General features: G+C 36.5%; 1 protein-coding gene across 1 annotated transcript; it reads right to left on the bottom strand.

The window, feature by feature from the left end:
* Positions 1 to 838: 838 nt before the first annotated feature.
* Positions 839 to 15,324, bottom strand: LOC109218694 (AP-4 complex subunit epsilon). Its single transcript, XM_019383065.1, has 11 exons — positions 14,380 to 15,324; positions 13,307 to 13,492; positions 10,975 to 11,190; positions 10,764 to 10,874; positions 8,914 to 9,111; positions 8,699 to 8,830; positions 7,707 to 7,763; positions 7,461 to 7,577; positions 5,877 to 5,954; positions 3,462 to 3,605; positions 839 to 2,684 (listed from the first exon to the last, which is right to left on the bottom strand). The coding sequence occupies exons 1-11, from the start codon at positions 14,944 to 14,946 to the stop codon at positions 1,593 to 1,595; spliced, it is 2,898 nt and encodes a 965-aa protein (XP_019238610.1). The 5' UTR covers positions 14,947 to 15,324; the 3' UTR covers positions 839 to 1,592.
* Positions 15,325 to 18,292: the final 2,968 nt, after the last annotated feature.

The following is an 18,292-nucleotide window of genomic DNA, read 5'->3' as shown; positions in this document are numbered from 1 at the left end:
GCATGATCATCTGAGTAATGAACTCCCTGAATGCGTTGAAAGCTTTTCTCAATCTTCCCCTTTGAAATCTCATGGATTTGTTCCTTCATTTATCCGTCTTCCTACTAATTGGGTCTTTCAATCAAATATGTATAGATTATCCATCTTAGCTGCCCCACCATGTTTGTTCAGTGAGATATAGGAAGAAAGGAAACTAGTACAAGCTGAATCCTAGTCGCAATCTCTTTTATTTTCCATATTTAATACTCCCTCTCTCAAGGTACTTAAACAGTAGTATATGTTTTGTTTGTTATAGTCTCGCGACTGAAAGTAAAAACTAGCTTAGACTAAGGAATGCTTTTCCCTTGTTGTATTAAAGAAAATACTTAAAAACAGTTTTATCCCTCAACCATTGGAAGCTTCGGGCTATTGTATATCGACTACAGTATATCATATATCTGGTCCCGACTAACAGTCAGAAAACGTGTCCTTACATAAGACTCTGTGATGTATACAACTTGTATGGCTTCTGTTCAACAAACAAAGTAGAAAACAAAAATATAACTCAACCTCTCTCCTATGCATTATTGGATTTTGACCCACAATCCTCTCGTCAAAAATGTTCCTGATGCGTAAAGCATCTCCAGGCAAGAAAGCTGAGGGACCAAAACTTTCATGTTCTAATGATTAGTGTTGCACAGAATTACCAATTAGTGTAAAGTGTAATCATTAGTACATCTTGTTCGTCAAATATCATTATTTTAGTTTTCTAGCTTTAGTGGTGAAATTATGCATAGTTCCACTTGTTGTACAACACTAGTCATGAACGACTAAGGAAAACAGAATAAACAAATAATAATGCTCCTACTAAACAAGTTCCATTATGCAACCACTGTCAGAAGAAAATGATCCTTATACAACCAATCTCATTGGTCTAGGAATTGGATTTCTTATAAGCCAATATATGTAGCGCCTTCAACATAGAACTGAAAAGCTGCAGATATAACATTATTGAGCTCCTTCATCAAACTAGACTCTTAATATAGTCAAACATGCTATCTAGAAACAACAAAGCTTCTGCAAAGCAGCCTTCGAACTGAATCCACATTCAACTGATAAAGCCAGTATCAATTTAAGCTGAGAAATTGCTTATTGCTTTACAACATCATATAAGGGTACAATACCTCTCCAAATGGTACAGTTCGCCTCCAGGAAAAAGCAAAAAGAATAGTATCAATAAGATAAGAGGAAAAGGAAGATCCACATAAAACACAACTTTGATACGTCTTGAAGCACATGGCAAACCTATGGTCGTGACTGCGCCAAAAACATGCCAGCCTTTTTACTCTGGAAACCTCAAAGTCAAAAGCTCAAGTGGCTTCACCTATTTCTTACCAGTCAAAACCATTTTCACATAAACTTTTCCATGTGCAATTGCTACGCAGAATACCAGGCTCATACGACAATTAGCTCCTCGCAAATTGTATTTTCAATTGTAAATTTTGCCAACAAATATATTTGTAGCTTTCCAGCACCACAGATCTAGTTCAATCAACAAAGACTCTACAACAAGGCCTAACTAGACTTCCAACACATACCCATGTCCATGTACTTTATCCAAGCAAATCCTTGAATAAGTTGGGATTCTGACTTGTTGGTGTCACACCCATTTGCCTCACAAGTGCATCTTTTTCCAAAGCATCTTTAAGATTCGGGCCCTTACTTAATTGTGTTGAATTTGCAACTGTACTTCCTGTTCCATGGCCATTTCTGTCGGATGCATGTGAAAATTCAGCAGTTGAAAGGAGATTTTCCGTTCCCATCATATTCTGCCCACTGAAGGAAGTGTCCCCATAAAGAGACATAAAATCAGGCGCTTTAGTAGCACTATCTCCACTAGAATCTGGAGCTCGAGTACCTTCGTTTAAGTCAAGCAAGCCCTCTAATTGCTTAAATGGATCCACAGAAGTTGCACTACTAATACTAGTTGGTTCACCCAAGTCAAGCAAGTCCGGAGGTGGCTGGGGACTTGCTTTTGCAGCACCTCCATCAGAAGGTCCAGTCTTTTCTGAATGAGACTTGTCTGCATTATGGCTGTTTGGCCTTGATGCCTTGTGCCCAGCACCAGCAGGTCTTTTTTCAGATTTTGATGCACCCCCAAAGAGGGAAGCAGCAAGTTTTTGCTTTTCCGGATTAATTTCCTCTTGTTGCCTTCTTGATTCATAAGATAAATCACGTGTTTTTGAGCTTAAGCTGCTTGGTACATCACGCTGTGTCGCTCCATTCTGAGTCTTATAGGTATCAGAGTCTGAAGTAGATGGTGAGGAAGAAGAATAAGTCTGCTTACCCCACTTTCTTTGAACACCATCAAGTCGCAGCTTGATTTCAGATGAGCCTGTACCAGATGCGGACAACTTTGGTGCAACAGCTTCATGAAACTCGGTGTGATAAGTTGGTTCTGGTACCGGAACAAGTTCAGTTGAGAATACTGGCGGGACTGGAGAAGGTCTTGATGGCACAGAGGGTTTTGGAAGCTCATAGGCTTCAAATCTAAGAGAATGTCCTGAGGATCCATGCTGTTCTTCATGTCTAAAATTGCTGATAGTTAAAGCTCCTGATCGCGCATTCTCAGGAATATAGGGTTGAGCCCCCTTATTCAGCGACTCTTGAACATAACCATTGAGAAAAGATAGTTCTCTATCAACCTGCAGAAAATTTTCATATTAGTTGCACTTGGTTTAAACAAAAACAAGATAGAAAAAGAAAATATTGAGTCCTGTGACAGAGAGTAGACTGAATCATATCTTTCCAGCAACAAAAATAGGTCAAAACATCAAATCTACAAGCACATATTATCACCTTAACCTTTTTCACTATCATCACCAGAGAAAATAAGTTGGTAATATGAAACCCGCAACACGAATTATCACCACCCTAACATTTTAGTTCTCATCCCCAGAAAAGCAGCTAAGGAATAGATATGAAGCACCAAGATGAGTAAGGCAATTTCAAACAATATGTCTTACACAGGATAGCAAGAGAGGACAGAGCCATCTCCACAAATTTTCCGAAAAATAAGCATGCCGATTTTTTTTCCAAAAGTTCCCAACACATCAGTGATATAAGGTCTACTATGAACAGATAGACCCGTGGTTTTTCAAAACAGTCAAAACAAGCTTCTTTTCTTTTCTTTTTGTTTTTTTTTTTTTTTGGGGGGGAGGGAGCCAAACTGGATGATACGAGAATGAAAAGACCAGTTATATTCAACTACACTATCTGCCTACTGATGATGAATCCAGAACAGAATTGATCAGTAACAACACCCTTAAACAAGATGCATGCACGTACTGTAATACTCATCAAATGGACATGCGGTAAAAACATGAATATCTAACAACCCAGACAATATGTCTAAGCCTGCTTATAACTTGAGAAATAGCTTTGGTTAAGAAACATGAAATAGATTCTGGCAAAGTCCTTACCTCAATGTCTTCACAACTAGCATCCATTGGCATAATATTTTCAACAGCGCGAGCATCTAAACCAACAACTGCTTGAAGTTCATATGCTCGTTGCTGTAAATCTGTTGAGTGTGATGCTAACAACTCTTCAATGAATGATTCACACTGCAATAAGCAGATACTTCAGCAGTTGGAAATTCTTATTAAAGTTTGAAAGAAAATCTAGCATTCTATTTTTTTCCCTTCCCCTGTTTTTGGAAGATGACATACATGATGATAAATCTCACTAAGTACTGCTACTACTAGAAGCCATAAAACAGAAGGCCAAGTTGCTCAACAATACAAAAAGGACCTGGCAAATTAAGATGGAGTTGGGGCTACATTTTGCATAGTTCATCAAGATAATTTCTATAAAGCCATCAGCCATGTTATACAATTTTTTCAATCAACTGTCTAATCAAAAAAAGCAAACTACTGTTAGGTTAGTAGGACGCCTCACTTATTTAACTTTGAACTCCTACTCTTTAGGTGGTGGATGGCTCCAATTTCAATTTCTTTTTTTCTTTTTTTTGGGATGAAGTAAGGAGTTACATTACCAAAAGAATCATGAAGATGCATAGATACAAGTTGAGATGCATAAGTAAAAGAAAGCTAGTCCCTTTACAGTGTGTCAATCTAAGACAAGGGAACAAACAAAATCCAAAAATTGGTCAGCACTAATTACAGTAGCTATCTTAGACCAGCAAAAAAGATTTAGTAGGCATCTAGCTTTGAGAGAGTGATTTGGAGTTGAGATTCCATCAAAGCATCTACTGTTCCTCTGGTTGCAATTTCGCTTGTTCTCACTGTAAACCAAATAGGACTTTCTTACTTTCTGGTGAATGGTCTTCCCTATCAGGAGTAATTTTTACTGATATCTGTTTAACAATTTTCACCAATCTGACTCACAGTTTAGACCCACAGCATTTTACTTCCTTCTCTATGTGAGAACAATTACTCTCTTCATTTCATATTGGATGTATTGCTCATTAATTTTGCACGGCCCAAGAAAGGAATCGATACAGTTCATTGGAAAACGGAGTTTACCTACTTTTGGCATCACTCAAATTTGTGGCTCAACTGATTATAGTAAACCATCAGTCATTCCACTATCCAGCCAGAGTTATAAATTCAAAATTGATAGACCACCACAGAATAAATAGTCTAAAGAAAGCAATATAATTAAGGTAATTAAACTTTCTTTTTCCAAACTATGAACTAAGAAGTGAGGTCAGCTGAACTGGAAAGAGTAGCTTGATCACATATCTTACACAACATGGAATAATATTGCAGCTACCGAAAAAGGTCGGTATGCTTCACAGATGTTGTGTGTCAATTGGACACTATTTGTAGGCTATACTGCACTTAATAATGAAAAATGCATTCCATTTGGATAAGTGAAGATTCGAGAATATGCTAGAGGCATATTGAAGCTTGTCCTCTTAATAATGAAAAACGTATTCCATTTGGTTTTGTGAAGTTTTGATAATAATGCTAGAGGTGTATTGAAGCTTGTAGTCAGCTATAAATGGTTAAGGAAGTTTGGTTCCCAAAAGGTTCAACATTGTGTTGATCCAGAAGAAGTCTCTCTGGGCTAAAAGAATTTACCTCCCTGTAATTTCTGGAGCTTGCATATGACCTCTCTATCAAATCAAAATAAGCTAATAGCTATTTTAAGGTACCAAAAATCCTTGAGCTATGCTAGTGTTAATACATGTATAACTCCTTTCTAACCAGCAACTAAACGGACTAGAAGAGTCTTGCCTTACTTCAATATAATGGGGAGGCGGCCTGCTTTTCCCCTTTTTTCATATTATGGAAGCAATTTCATTTTTAACAAGTAAGCAATCAATCAATATGCCTCAAATCCCGAACTAGTTGGGATTGGTTGTATGAATCCTCCATATCCATTCCACTCTAGTCGAGCTCATTCCATTCCAATACTAAAATGGTCTTTTATGGAACAGACGTATTAAAGCAATAAGATTCTTTTATTCCTTGCGAGAAATACAAAGATAAAAAGTTCATTCTCATTTTTTTGCCCTCATGAGAACTCATTTGATTAATATAGAAGTGTTAAGCTCTTCATGAGAATTTATATTTCATGGTTATCTAAGCTTCCCACCACCCATTAAAGTATAAAATAGAACAAGATGGTTATTCTGCATCTGCAAAAATGAGTATCGTTTTTTCTCCCTTTCTAAGTACTTTTTATTCTTTGACAGTAGACAAGAGAGTTTATTCAACATGTAGCCAAGAGGTGCAGATCACATCACATACCAAAAGATACAATCAGGGAGTCAGCAAAATAAACGAAAACAAACACTAGTACGTCTCAATCAATCTTGTCCAAAGGGAAAAAATACTGACTGACGGCTCGAAAGTTGATTTACTTACCTCAGGCAACATGTCCACTTTCCTCCCAGCTGCTATTTCAAATGAATATACTTTCATAAGTGCCGATACTGCATAAGCCTATAAAAGAAGAAACAAAAATCCATAAAGAGTTCAACTTTTAAGAGTGTATATTATAGTGTGGGTGCAGTATACTGAAATTAGGATAATAGAAACACCGTGAAGAAATACCCAATGCATAAGTACAAGAGCGCCTGCACAACATGCAACCTCAAAGGTACCCATGTAATATGGTATTAGCACCGGAGAGAAGGTTTTACACTTTTAAGACTAATACTAGTACATAAAGATCAACAAGCAACATGTCAAATAGTTTCACTATAACAAATAGGTATCCCTAAAACAGGAAGAATCTGATGCATTCAATGCTACTTGCCAAGAATAATTTCACTTGTAAACCAATAATGTAAGTTTTCGATGAAGTAACCAATAATGTAAGTTGCAGAAGCCTATCAAAACTCTATCCTTGTTGGCATATATCTCCAGTATTAGGGAAAATTTAAGAATTTCCAAGTTCCATAAAAGTAAAGATGTAACTTCTTAGCACCAGCTACACATGCATTGTCTGCGCCTACAAGTCTTCTCTTCGCAATAGCCCCAAGGTCTTTGGTCTAATGCTAAGAGCACAAAGTGCGGGTTTGGCGCACGTTACGGGTTCGAACCCTGCCGAAGAGAACAGTCTGGTATTTAAGTGGAGAAGAGTATAGGGCGGGCCCATTACCTCGGGATTTCTCGGTTATAAAAAGAGGTCTTTTCTTCCCAGTAGAACCAGTATATAGCTCAAAAATATTCTTGTTTGCTTACTCTCCATACCAACAAAATAACCTAATCTCTTGCAACCATAGAAATGAGTGGTTGCCCCTATTTCTTCTTCAAAGAAATTCAGCATGTTGTCAAAACAAGGAAAAAGAAAAACAGAGAAGAAGGTTTGATCCACCTTCAGAGGAACATACTTGTAAAATTTCCTTTTGTTTGTCTTGAGAAGTGACTAAGGAACACAGAGTACTAGACAAAAAAAGAAAGCCATCAAAACCCTTACAGTACTCAGGATATGCAATAGATCACCTAAAATTTCAGCCTGCTGTTATTGAACCAACTTCGCAGCATTAATAAGTATTTACAAGGTTCTTTTGAAAAGTCAAGTAGACGCTATACTAAGTTCCAAAAATTGATTTTTATGCGTAATGAGATAAAAAATCAACTTGTCATCAAAATGAATATGATACAAACGGTATAAGACAGTAGGAGATATCTAAACACACAATTCAAGGACCTCATGTCCTGGACAATCATACCACATCATAGAACAGACTTGGGGGCTATCCTCCCACGTTGTTTAGATCACATACTCAACTAGGGTTGTCGAGTTAAAGGAGAACAAAGGGCAAAGAGGGTAAAGGATTCTGAAAGCCAGAAAATTGAGGAAGCTTATCAAAATAGAACAAATGCCATTAGGTGACTTTTCATCTGTTTACTAGCTTTTAAGATCAAAGTGTATCGTAATACATAAACAGCTCATACTAGAAGATCGCAGCTGATATAGAGCAGCAATTGGATCACGCATACCTTGACCATGTCATCAGTTGAATGAGCCTCAGCAATATCACATATTTTCCCTGTGATATAGGAGGCAGAATACTTCCCATCAGCAGTTCCATACTCCCCCAAGACCCAGCAAATAACCTGCAACTCACAAGGTTATGAGTTAAGCACCAGAAGAGGTGAACTGAGAACATTACATATATGTGTGACATTTGAGCATGGCAACATTTTATTACTGTAAATAGGTGGGGGGCTGGTTTGAAAACCTACTTGGAGAAATGCAGAGGGGAGTTTTGGCTCTCCCATGATGCGCAAATATGACTCCACCTGCAACCAATCAAAAGTGTAATCTGTTAGAGGCACAAAAACAGAATATAAAAAAACAATATCTTCTGTGCAATTATATACAACATGAGCAAGTTAAAGAGAAAAAGGGGTGTAAAGACGTAGATAATGCGGGGCCCTTTAATAAAGTGCAGATTGCTAACACTTTTTTTATTGGTAATTGCAGAATAATAACACTTAACATAAGATTATCCAGAATTTGCAACAAGAGTATTTCAAATTTTCAGCTTGGCATGACAGAGAAACAAGGAATAATCACACAATTTAAGTTACTTACGAATTAACACTAACAGATGATTTATTAGCTTACTCTCCAGCCATCAGAACAGAGAACAAAATTTTAACAAAGTATTCAATAATTCCCTCTAATGCATGTATGCAACTGATAGAATAAGACCCCCGGGAGGGTCCTTTAAAACGATCTAGATATTAAATTACCTCAGGTATCTCAACTACCAAAACCACCTTTCAGTAAGAAATAAACTATAGCTTAGAATACTACTTAAATGAAAATAAGAAGACAAGCCAACAATTTCTAGCATAATAGTTATCTAAACATTTCTTTTTTTCTTTTTTCTTTTTTGTTGATAAGCTAATAGCTATCTAAACGTATCTTTTTATCAAGCTTGTTACTTCGGTTTGACCAGATTCTATCCAAGTTATGCTAGCTCTTAGCCTTTTAAAATTTTCCATCTGAGAGAAAACAAACTAAATTCAAAAGATTAAACAGGCTCAGGGAAGTAATGTGTTTTCTATATGAAGTACAGTAATTATTATTGCATGGGAAAAAAATCATATATACAAGTATTCCAAAACGTAGGCTCAGGATTGTATTGTTTATCACCAATGATGAATACCCATTAAAGCTGAAAAAAGAAATTCAGCACCAATCGAAGCAAAAAGTTAAAAACACGTACAGCTGATGATCTCAGCTGGGTATCTGCAGTATCATCATCCTCTCCAAATCCCTCGGCAATCAGCCGCATCAAGTTGTGGGCCACCTTTAAATTCACTAGATCTCCTGCGTGCTCAAACACTTTATTCATGGTCTGTAAGCACGTCAAAAAACATGGTAGTTGGTACTAGAATAGAGCAAATGCTATGAAAAATTAATTTGCTATGCTAAATTGACCTGGATAAACCATTGATTGCTCGGTGCAAACTGCTCAGCCAGTTCGACACATCTGGAGGCTATCTCAGTTTTGTAATGGTTATCATTTATACTCATCATGTAATCAATCATACGGTCGACAATAACTTCTACATTCGATGGCTTTGTCATTTTATACAGCAGCTCAAAAGTCTTCCGCTTCAGTGTGTCATCTGGGTCCTGTATTACAATGGATGGCCTCATAAAGGGAACAGCGTAGAAAGCATCTCCATCTTCTAAACCATATTGATTAATAGCTATCTCTGTAAGAAAGGGAGGAAACTGTTCCTTTTTGGAAAATGAATAAATTGAGCAAGTTTCCATTTCTCTAACAGCATCAAGATGAATAAAGTTATACCCTCACGAAAAGATACACCATAAAACAAACTCCATAGCTAATTAGCCATATTGTAAAGAAAAAACCTGAACTATGGTAGGACAAAAGATAGTTAGAAGTTAGGCAAAAGAAAAGCCCATAACCCGTTGGTTACATGTCTCAAAATATGGCCTTTAAAGAAATGTAATATACCATTAATCACTAAATCGAATAATTATCTTAATTAAAATCCAAAGTTCCAGCAGTTGTCACTTAGCTCCCGTTTGGCCATAGATTTTGGCTTCATTTTTTCACAAAAATTTGAAAACATTGTTTGTTTATGAAATATGATCATGTTTTGGGGGAAAAATTTCAAAATTTCCAAGTTCACAAAAACTGGTTTATGGCAGTTTTTTGGTGAAAATTTTTCTTCCACTCAACAATAACAACCCGGTATAATCCCACAAGTGGGGTCTGGGGAGGGTAGGATGTACGCAGCCTTACCCCTACCCTTGAAGGGCGGAGAGACAAATAAAATGCATGTCCTAACACAACTTCGACTTTCAAAAATTATTTTTCAAAACAACTTCAAAAACTCTTTTTCAAGGTAGAATTTCTTTATTCTACCTTGCAAGAGGAAGAAAAAAAGGAAATTATTTTAAAGTTGAACTAAAAATGCCAAGGCTTGCTCAAGAAAATGGTTAATTTCACCCAAAAAATTCTACTGAAATGTGGGCAGAGGGTGGTTACGGGTGTTAAACAGATAGTCCAAATTTTAGACCTTCAGAAGAAAATTTGGTTTCAACTGCATAAGAAAGGAAAGAAGCAAAGTCTACATAGTTATATGTCTTCGGCTTTTGATTCAACTTGGGAAGTAAGACAATACTAGTACTCAATGTAATTGGGCACTCCATAAAAATGATCAAAAGTTTTCCAGATTTTTCATCAATGAAGGTAATAAGAAGCATTTGGGGGGTGGAAGGAAAAGAAGCTCCATTCTATTTGGAGGCATTCACCTACCTGGTTCATTGACTCTTTTGGTGGCATCAACTTGATCTTCTTTGAATTAACCAATATCTCCAAAGAGAAAAAGAAGAGAAAGAGGCTAATTTTTTATTGTTAAAAAAATAAAATCAGTCTCTTTTCTTTTCATCTTTTCTTTTTGGAAATAGTATTACCAACCATTTGTTGATAGAAAACAACCGAAATGCTTAAACCTTTTAATATGTTTGATATGGCATGGTTCAGAAGACTAGGGTCACACATCTCAATCAAATTATGTTGGAGTTCTCCTGATCTTGCAATCCACAATAAATTCAAAGCAATAACCAGCTACAGTTTGAAAAAAACGCGCAAAACACAAATAAAGGTGCCACATTGCTGAAATAAAATAGCTGAATATTCTAGCTATGTATTGCAGCCATAAACAGAAAGGAAAGCCAAGCCAACATTGTGATGGCTCCATAACTTGAAATATCCTTTGTTTACAAGAAACCTGAGAAGCAACATTTCTAACCTCTAAACAATCAATCACTGCTAGTTGGTGCTGCTCAGCAATTTCTGCACTTATCTTTATCAATCTACCAAGCGCATCAATCCCCAAGTACTTTAGATTATGGCTATCATTCTGTGCACCAGGTAATATTGAAAGAAATTAGCTTCTAACATAGAAAAAGTAAGAGGCACGGCAACAAAAAGGTACACGCAGGAGGATAAAGAAGACAAACCTTCAAAAATTTGGCAACTGCTTCTGCCGCAGATTCTAATACCTTGGGGTTAGGATGTATTGAGGAAACACAACATATGCACTCATATAGAATAGCATTTCCTATATTACTGGTTGAATCACTTTTTCTCATAATGTCACCAACAATAGTATACATTTGTTCACTGGCTTTTTTGTCACTGCTTCCCAGTAGTGCCAGAATTTTCAACAATTTGATCTGCACGTAAAGAACATCAACTGAGCTTACAAGTAGAGATCCATTTCTTGTCGAAAAGTAGAACGAATAGACAACAGAACAGTTTGAAAAATCTCTAAGAGCAGATAAGTAAGAGGATTAATGGAAAAAGACTTCTCAAATCAATAGTTACATTCCCCATCAGATTGCTTGCACTACTTATTCAATAAGCTACTGGTTCTTCTATACAAGTTCTACACTGTGTTAAGCCAATAAAGATGACAACTTTGCATGTGAATATCACTGCCTTTTACTTTTCCTCCCTATTGTTCTGTGAATTAAACTAGTAATATCACATTTGATTAAGGAAGTCAGCAGCAAAAAAAATTCCTCTCAACCATGCGAAAATGAAGAAACTAACATTAGTTTTGGTTCAAAAAAGAGTACAGCGAAGCAAAAGTAATTGGTTCATAACAAAACTAGTGCTATCAAAGGCGAAAAGCGCAAAAAAGCTCTAAGGTCTGTTGGGGCTATAAGCGCAAAGCGCAAATAAAGCGTGGGCTTTAATGAAAAAAGGCGCAACTGAAGAAAACGTAAAAATATGTATATGTAGTCTAACACTAATAATTATAAGCATGAATAACAAATATACGGTGAAAGAAATTGAAAAAAAATTACGATAAAGTGAAATATCAATTGTTTAATGATGCCTTTTCAGGATTACACTCATTGGCAAGTAAACGTATGCCTAAGAGACATGATGCGATACTAAAGCGCCCACGAAGCGAGGCAAAGCTCTCAACCTGTTTTGAGCCTTGCTTCAGGGCTTAAGCGCGCCTTTGACAACACTGAATAAAACAGAGAAGTAGAAGAGATATTATTCCCCGTTGTCTTCCTGTTCCAGAGGGGTGGGAAGCTGTGAAAGCTGACCCGGAGGCTCCTAAACCTCCTATTTTATCTCTCTTTAACTTACTTGCCAGAGGAGGGAATAACTTAACCTGCCCTTCTCCAATTTCGTCGATGTCAAACATTTCCATTTCCACCCAAACAAAACATAGTGTATTGCATCTTATAGCGACATAATTTTTGTTACGAGTTATATTGACCCTAAAGTTAATGTAAAGCCAGCAAATTGACATGGTTTACTTGTTGATAGGCAGAAGTAGTTAGTTCTTCATCACCTTTATATGGAATCATTTTCTATTTGCAAAAGATTAGATACTCTGCAAGGCCAGAAAATCTTAACGGCGGAAACTCGTTTTTGCTAGAGACATTCAAAGAATCAAGTTACCCATATATTTGGTTAATCTAACAATCATCTACGCCTCTAGTACAAAATCCTCAGCTATATTTTTTTATATAAGTTTGGGGTCAGCTATATTCTTAGATTTGGTGATCTTAGAAAGTTGATATTAGCCAATTTTCTATTTTCAAATATCAAGTTTAAACAGTGTTTCAGCGACATACCAAGAATAATTAGAAAACAGCTTTGATATTTTGAGATTTTATCTCACTGAATAGTATAACTATTTTCACAACATAGTAGAAGCTTGTAGAAAGGTGGATTAGTTAAAAAGCAATACCAAGGACAAAGCCAAGAAAGACAATCACTGATAATAATGTCAAAAAGATTAAGATTGACAAGGGACAAACTAGACCACAGATTGATCTTAAGTGACTCATCAAAATTGAAATACAAAATAAAACTGTATGTATAGTTGTATGCATATGCATAGACATATAAAGGCTTTTAGCATTTCAATGGCAGAGATAAATATAATGGTTCCACATAAAACTACACCTCAAATGCAATTGAATAATTGACTTCTTGAAGCTCTTAATTCTACTAGGTTAACTACCTTCCTCTTCTATGGATCTACTAATTTTATCTCAATGACATCGTTAAAGAAGCAATCTATATTTTGCATAGAAATAATAACTTTTTGGATGGAAGGATTCAAACCTCAGCCAAATCAGAGGTCCAGCCCTCAGAAGTGAGATGGTAGCATGGACTTGAATGGCCACTCCAGAATTTGAGAGAACATTTGCATCAAGACAAGGCACATAAAAATACAATCTTTCCAGCCTTTAGCCTTTTACAAAGAAAATTTAAGTGCATCTCATGCAAGAGAGCAACTAGAAATTTGATTAAAATTACCTGAATGAATGGAGCAGGCATCTGATGATAATCATAACTCTTGGGCAACCTCCGTTCCGCTACTTGTTTTAGAATGCTTACAAAGCTGACAACCAAATCCTTATAAGAATTAACATCTGCAGCAATAAGATCATAAAGAGGACAAAGTGTAGCACCCATTACGCCAGGATCATTGTCACATAGCCTCTGCAAACCAAAATAATCATTAAAAATAAAACAGAATCAGTTAAAACCATAAAAGATCATTTTCTCTTCAAATGCCAGATGAAAATATCATCGACATCCCTTTCAATGTGCACAAGCTTTAGTTCATTATCTACCATGACATCACTTATATCTTACATTTCTTCTTATAATTTTACCCATCACCTCAATCCTCTCCTTTTTGGTATAACACCATACTAAGGTCACTAACATCCTCTGGACCTTCACAAAATCACTAGAAATAAAAGTTCAATAAAAATCAACAGATCCTATTTTTCTCCACTGTACAGCTTAACAGACAGTGTTAGAAAAGCAAATTTCTTCCTATCTGCCTAAGCCTTGATGGGCGGAGTTACACGGTACCTATGTTGGTGGGGAGTAGTAGGTACCCGGTGGCATAGTCGAGGTGTGCACAACCTGGCTCGGACACCACCATTCTCAAAAAGTGTTAAAAATTCAAACTTACACTATTTTTGACATAAATTTTCACTGGGCGATGCCTTGTAACATCCTCCAAATCTTGAACTCAAACACGAGTAATTTTCATAATTTTTTCCCGTAGGACTAATTTAGAAGCAAGGAAATGAGGCCATAATAAATTAATAACTGCAAGGGCATCTTTATTCTTTAAGTACTCTTACCCATATATTGCTAACACATGTATTCTTATAGGAAATTCTATCCCGCATCAAATAATACAGCATTAATTTCTGCATAATTTATAACGAATGCATCTAATTTCCTCAATAATACATTTACTCCACATCCTTGCCACAAAAGGATGCAACGCAGGCACCACATGACAATGTAGTCTCGACAATCAATTCAACAATTACTGATAAACACAAAACATAAGCAAAAGAATGAACCTTTCGGAAATTGGAGACAAGATGGCTAACGGACGATGGCGATTTCTGGAAAAAACGATGAAGTGCCATGACAGCCTTTTTCCTAACAGCTTCTTTAGAATGCCCTAACAACTCCACCACCTGTGGCAGCACTGCTGGAATAGTCTCCTCATTAATCAACTTACAAACGGCATTCAATGCAGCGCAAACGACCAAATAATTATCCGATTTCAAGTCCTTCTGAATAGTATTCACAATCAAGATAATCAAGTCATGATCCTCATTCAGAAAAAGCGTCACAGCTAAATAACCAGTACGTTTAAGATGCAAATTATCATCATGTGTCATTTTCACAGCATGTATGTACCCAAACGATGCATCGTGGCCTAACATCTCGACATACACTAATCGTATTATGTACTCTTTCATCTTCCTTTTAGGTATATCAGGCTCGATGATTCGTTTTTTAAGGGTTTCGATCTCGTTAATCACGATTCGATCTTCTTCAGCTTTGGATCGCGCTTCGCCGATGGATTTGATTAGGTCGAGAAACTCTTTGGACTGTCCAAATCCGCCTTGGGAGCCCATTGCGAGCTCCCTGCCAATTGTCTTCAACTGCTCCAGCTTGGATCGAGGATGCAATTCTGGTGGCTTGGATTTGAATCAGACAGTGCCGTTTTGGGGGTTTAGGGTTTGAATTTTGGTGGATCTATCTATGGGGAGAGTAGTAGAAGAGAATAGAGAGTGAGTCGTCGGAGAAAAGGAGATGGATTTTAAGGGTGTGTATCGGAATGAATATGCAGAAGAGAAAAAGGACACTCGTTTTGGGACCGGGGCAGTGGAACTGTGGAAGAAGACGACGAGAATGCTAAGGGAGGTAAAAAGGAGATGCTAGCATATGGTTGATGGAATAGCTACCGCGTGTTAAGCATGTGTTCTTCACTGCATAGGTAATTTCACTAATTTGGATTTATGCTACTTGGATATATTTGTAGCTGCTTAGTTGGTACGTGCATTATTATAATTTGGTCGATCACTCAACTTTTAATTTACTAGTCGATCAAATAAATACATAATTTTTAAAATTCATATATATATTATTAAACATTATATTTTAGTAAATAAAATTTTAACAAAAAAATATAAGTTCCTGAAAAGACAAATATAATACTACCATTTATCTAACTCAATGAAGAAAAAAAAGTCACGCTCCAAACAAATCCTCAAATGTATATTGTAATTTTTGAGTACTTCAAAATATTTTACGAGAATTTTTGTAATTTTTATGACTATTACTAAAAACAAACAAGTAACAAAAATATTTTCTATTACAATTCGACTTTAATGTCCAATATAATAGGCAATTTTCAAAACGGAAATATATTGAAATTATCCTATTCAGATTGCTATAGGACACTTCAATAAACATAAAGAAAAACATAGTTTAGTTCTAAGATCCTAAATTAATAATAAATTGGAAGATCGTAGTTCTGTTAAATTCAAATTTTGTGTACAAATATTTTTAATATTATTTTATCCAATTATATACCGATAAGGAGATACTTAATGGCTAACTTTGGTGCTTTGGTTATTAATATCTCTTTAATTGAGAGCATTTATTACCTTTTTCATCCCAGCTTAGTTATCCAAATTCAAATTTCCTAATTATTTTGAGAAAGATAAAAACATATGAATTATTTGCATTCTTTGTGAAATAACCATTTTTTATTTATTTATGAAAACAAGCACTTTAAATTTTATAAGTCATGAATGTCGATAAAATGTTCCCTTTTTATATTAAACATTATGAAATAGTTAAATTCGTAAATATTAGGAGTTTTTACATAATTCAAATAAGGAAAGATTTAATAGTCAAAGTTTTAGTTAATATAAAAGTCCTAAATATTAGAAAATAATGATATAACAATAACAATTATGTCTAATGTGAAATTCATTATTAAAGGGTAAAAAAGGCGACATTTCGCTAAGGGGTTTCGTGCTTTTAATATAGTATAGATTACACACAATTCACTATATTGTTTTCGTAATTAAGAAGTCGCTCAACTTTGACTAATTATCATCAAAAGACACTACGACTTTATTTGTTTGCACTTAATGGAGGTCTGAATCTTAATCATTCCGATCTCAAACTTTAAGTGTGTTAATTTTTAAGTCTGAACTTTATCATTTAGATCTTAATTATTAAGTGCATTTATTATTTTTATTTCATGTTCCTTTCTGTACCCTATGTCCTGTCTTGAAGAACGTCTTCCCCGGTCCGAGACAGGTCAACAATCGTGGAAGGCCCAGGATGGTCGTACGGTGGAGGTTGGTTGAAGATGATGTTACTCGGCGTTCAGAACCAGTCTTGAAGTGAATGAATTAGAAAGAAGTACTCTAAGAATAAGTGAGTTTCACGACGGATAGGTTCCTCTTTGGTTAGCTTGGGTCTATTCTGGCTAAGCATTCACGGTGCCATCCTCGTCTCTAGCTCCAACTGCATTGTGTGACTAGGCTGCTTCGGGAGACAGTGAGGTTGTTCTGCTTGGGGAGTAGCCCGTCAAAGAGTCTTTACTCTTTGATCAGTGATTCACCGGCCACTAGGGCCTTCTTTCTTCCTTCCCTTCCACGCGGAAGGATCATGGGGTTCTCCCAACATACATATCTTTTATTTAAGTCATTGATCTCATATCTATAAGCAGGGGGGTCTGCGTTCACTATTAAGCCTACGCCCGTCCATTCCTTTTATTATGAACCTTTCTATTCCTCTTCTTCGATACCTTTGCAGAGGAGAAAGACTGATCTTCTTATCCCCTTACCTTTGTCTTGGTCGGAAAATGGGGGTCTTTTGAGCGGGTTGTGACACTCTCCCCCACCTAGTGATTTAGGCGCCTCTCCCCTCACTTTAAGTATCCCGCTTATGAGGCCCAGGGGCGGACCCAAGTGCTAAGAAGTGGGTTCAACTGAACCCCGCTTCGTCAAAAAATAATAATGTGTATATGTATAAATTATGATTAAAGCAAGGTAAATTTTGTATAGAAATTATTTTTGAACCCGCTTATACCGCTTATGTTAGTTATGGACTACTCCGACTGAACCCGCTTGCACAAAATCCTAGGTCCGCCACTGAGGTCAAATCAATACGTTCTAAGAAGAAAGATTGGAATATCAATCTCATCGAGATCATCGATCTCATACCAAATCCCATCAATCAAATAACTTTTTCGAGAAATACGAGACATCTAAGTCGATCGGAAAAGAATCAAGAGAAAAAGAAAGAATCGGAATTGATCGATAGATTTCTTGAAACAAACGAATAGGGACTCCCAAGCACAGGAGTTTTCTACAAATAAAAATAGAAAATGGAAGGCTTGTTATTCAACGGTATAACATGACTTATATACTCGTGTCAACCAAGGTGTATGTAGATTTATCCAGTTGAGACTGCAACAATTTCTTTCTAGCCGGTTTTATTAAAAATGGGAGCGTATGGATTAATTCGAATCAATATAGAATTATTACTTCATGCCCATTCTATATTTTCTCCTTGGTCCTTATGTAGATGTAGTGGATAAGCTCTCCGTGTTGGGATAGGCGTTCGGATTTCCACAGCTCTCCTCAATCAGATCCATAAATGTTGTTGCTTGTGCAGGAGTAACTAGAGAACTGAAAATTGTGGACCTTAGCTCAGTATGGAGGGCAGACTACCTTGTTCGCCCACTCTTCATTCAGGGTGATTCGAACCAGGGGAGGATCTTCCACCTTGTTGGTCATAGCACCAGTACTTGAACGCTTACTCTTACTGCTCTTCTCAGGTTCACCTCTTTTGGATGCTAAGTCTTGAACCTTCTCGCTGACCGTTCGCTTTCTCGGTAGCAAAAGCTAAGATCTATTCATAGTTGGTCAGTCCCCCACGACAGGGCTTCTCGCTTTT

The sequence above is a fragment of the Nicotiana attenuata genome, unplaced genomic scaffold (assembly GCF_001879085.1).
Source record: "Nicotiana attenuata strain UT unplaced genomic scaffold, NIATTr2, whole genome shotgun sequence".
Classification (NCBI taxonomy): domain Eukaryota; kingdom Viridiplantae; phylum Streptophyta; class Magnoliopsida; order Solanales; family Solanaceae; genus Nicotiana; species Nicotiana attenuata.
This window is presented reverse-complemented; position numbering and strand designations above follow the sequence as displayed.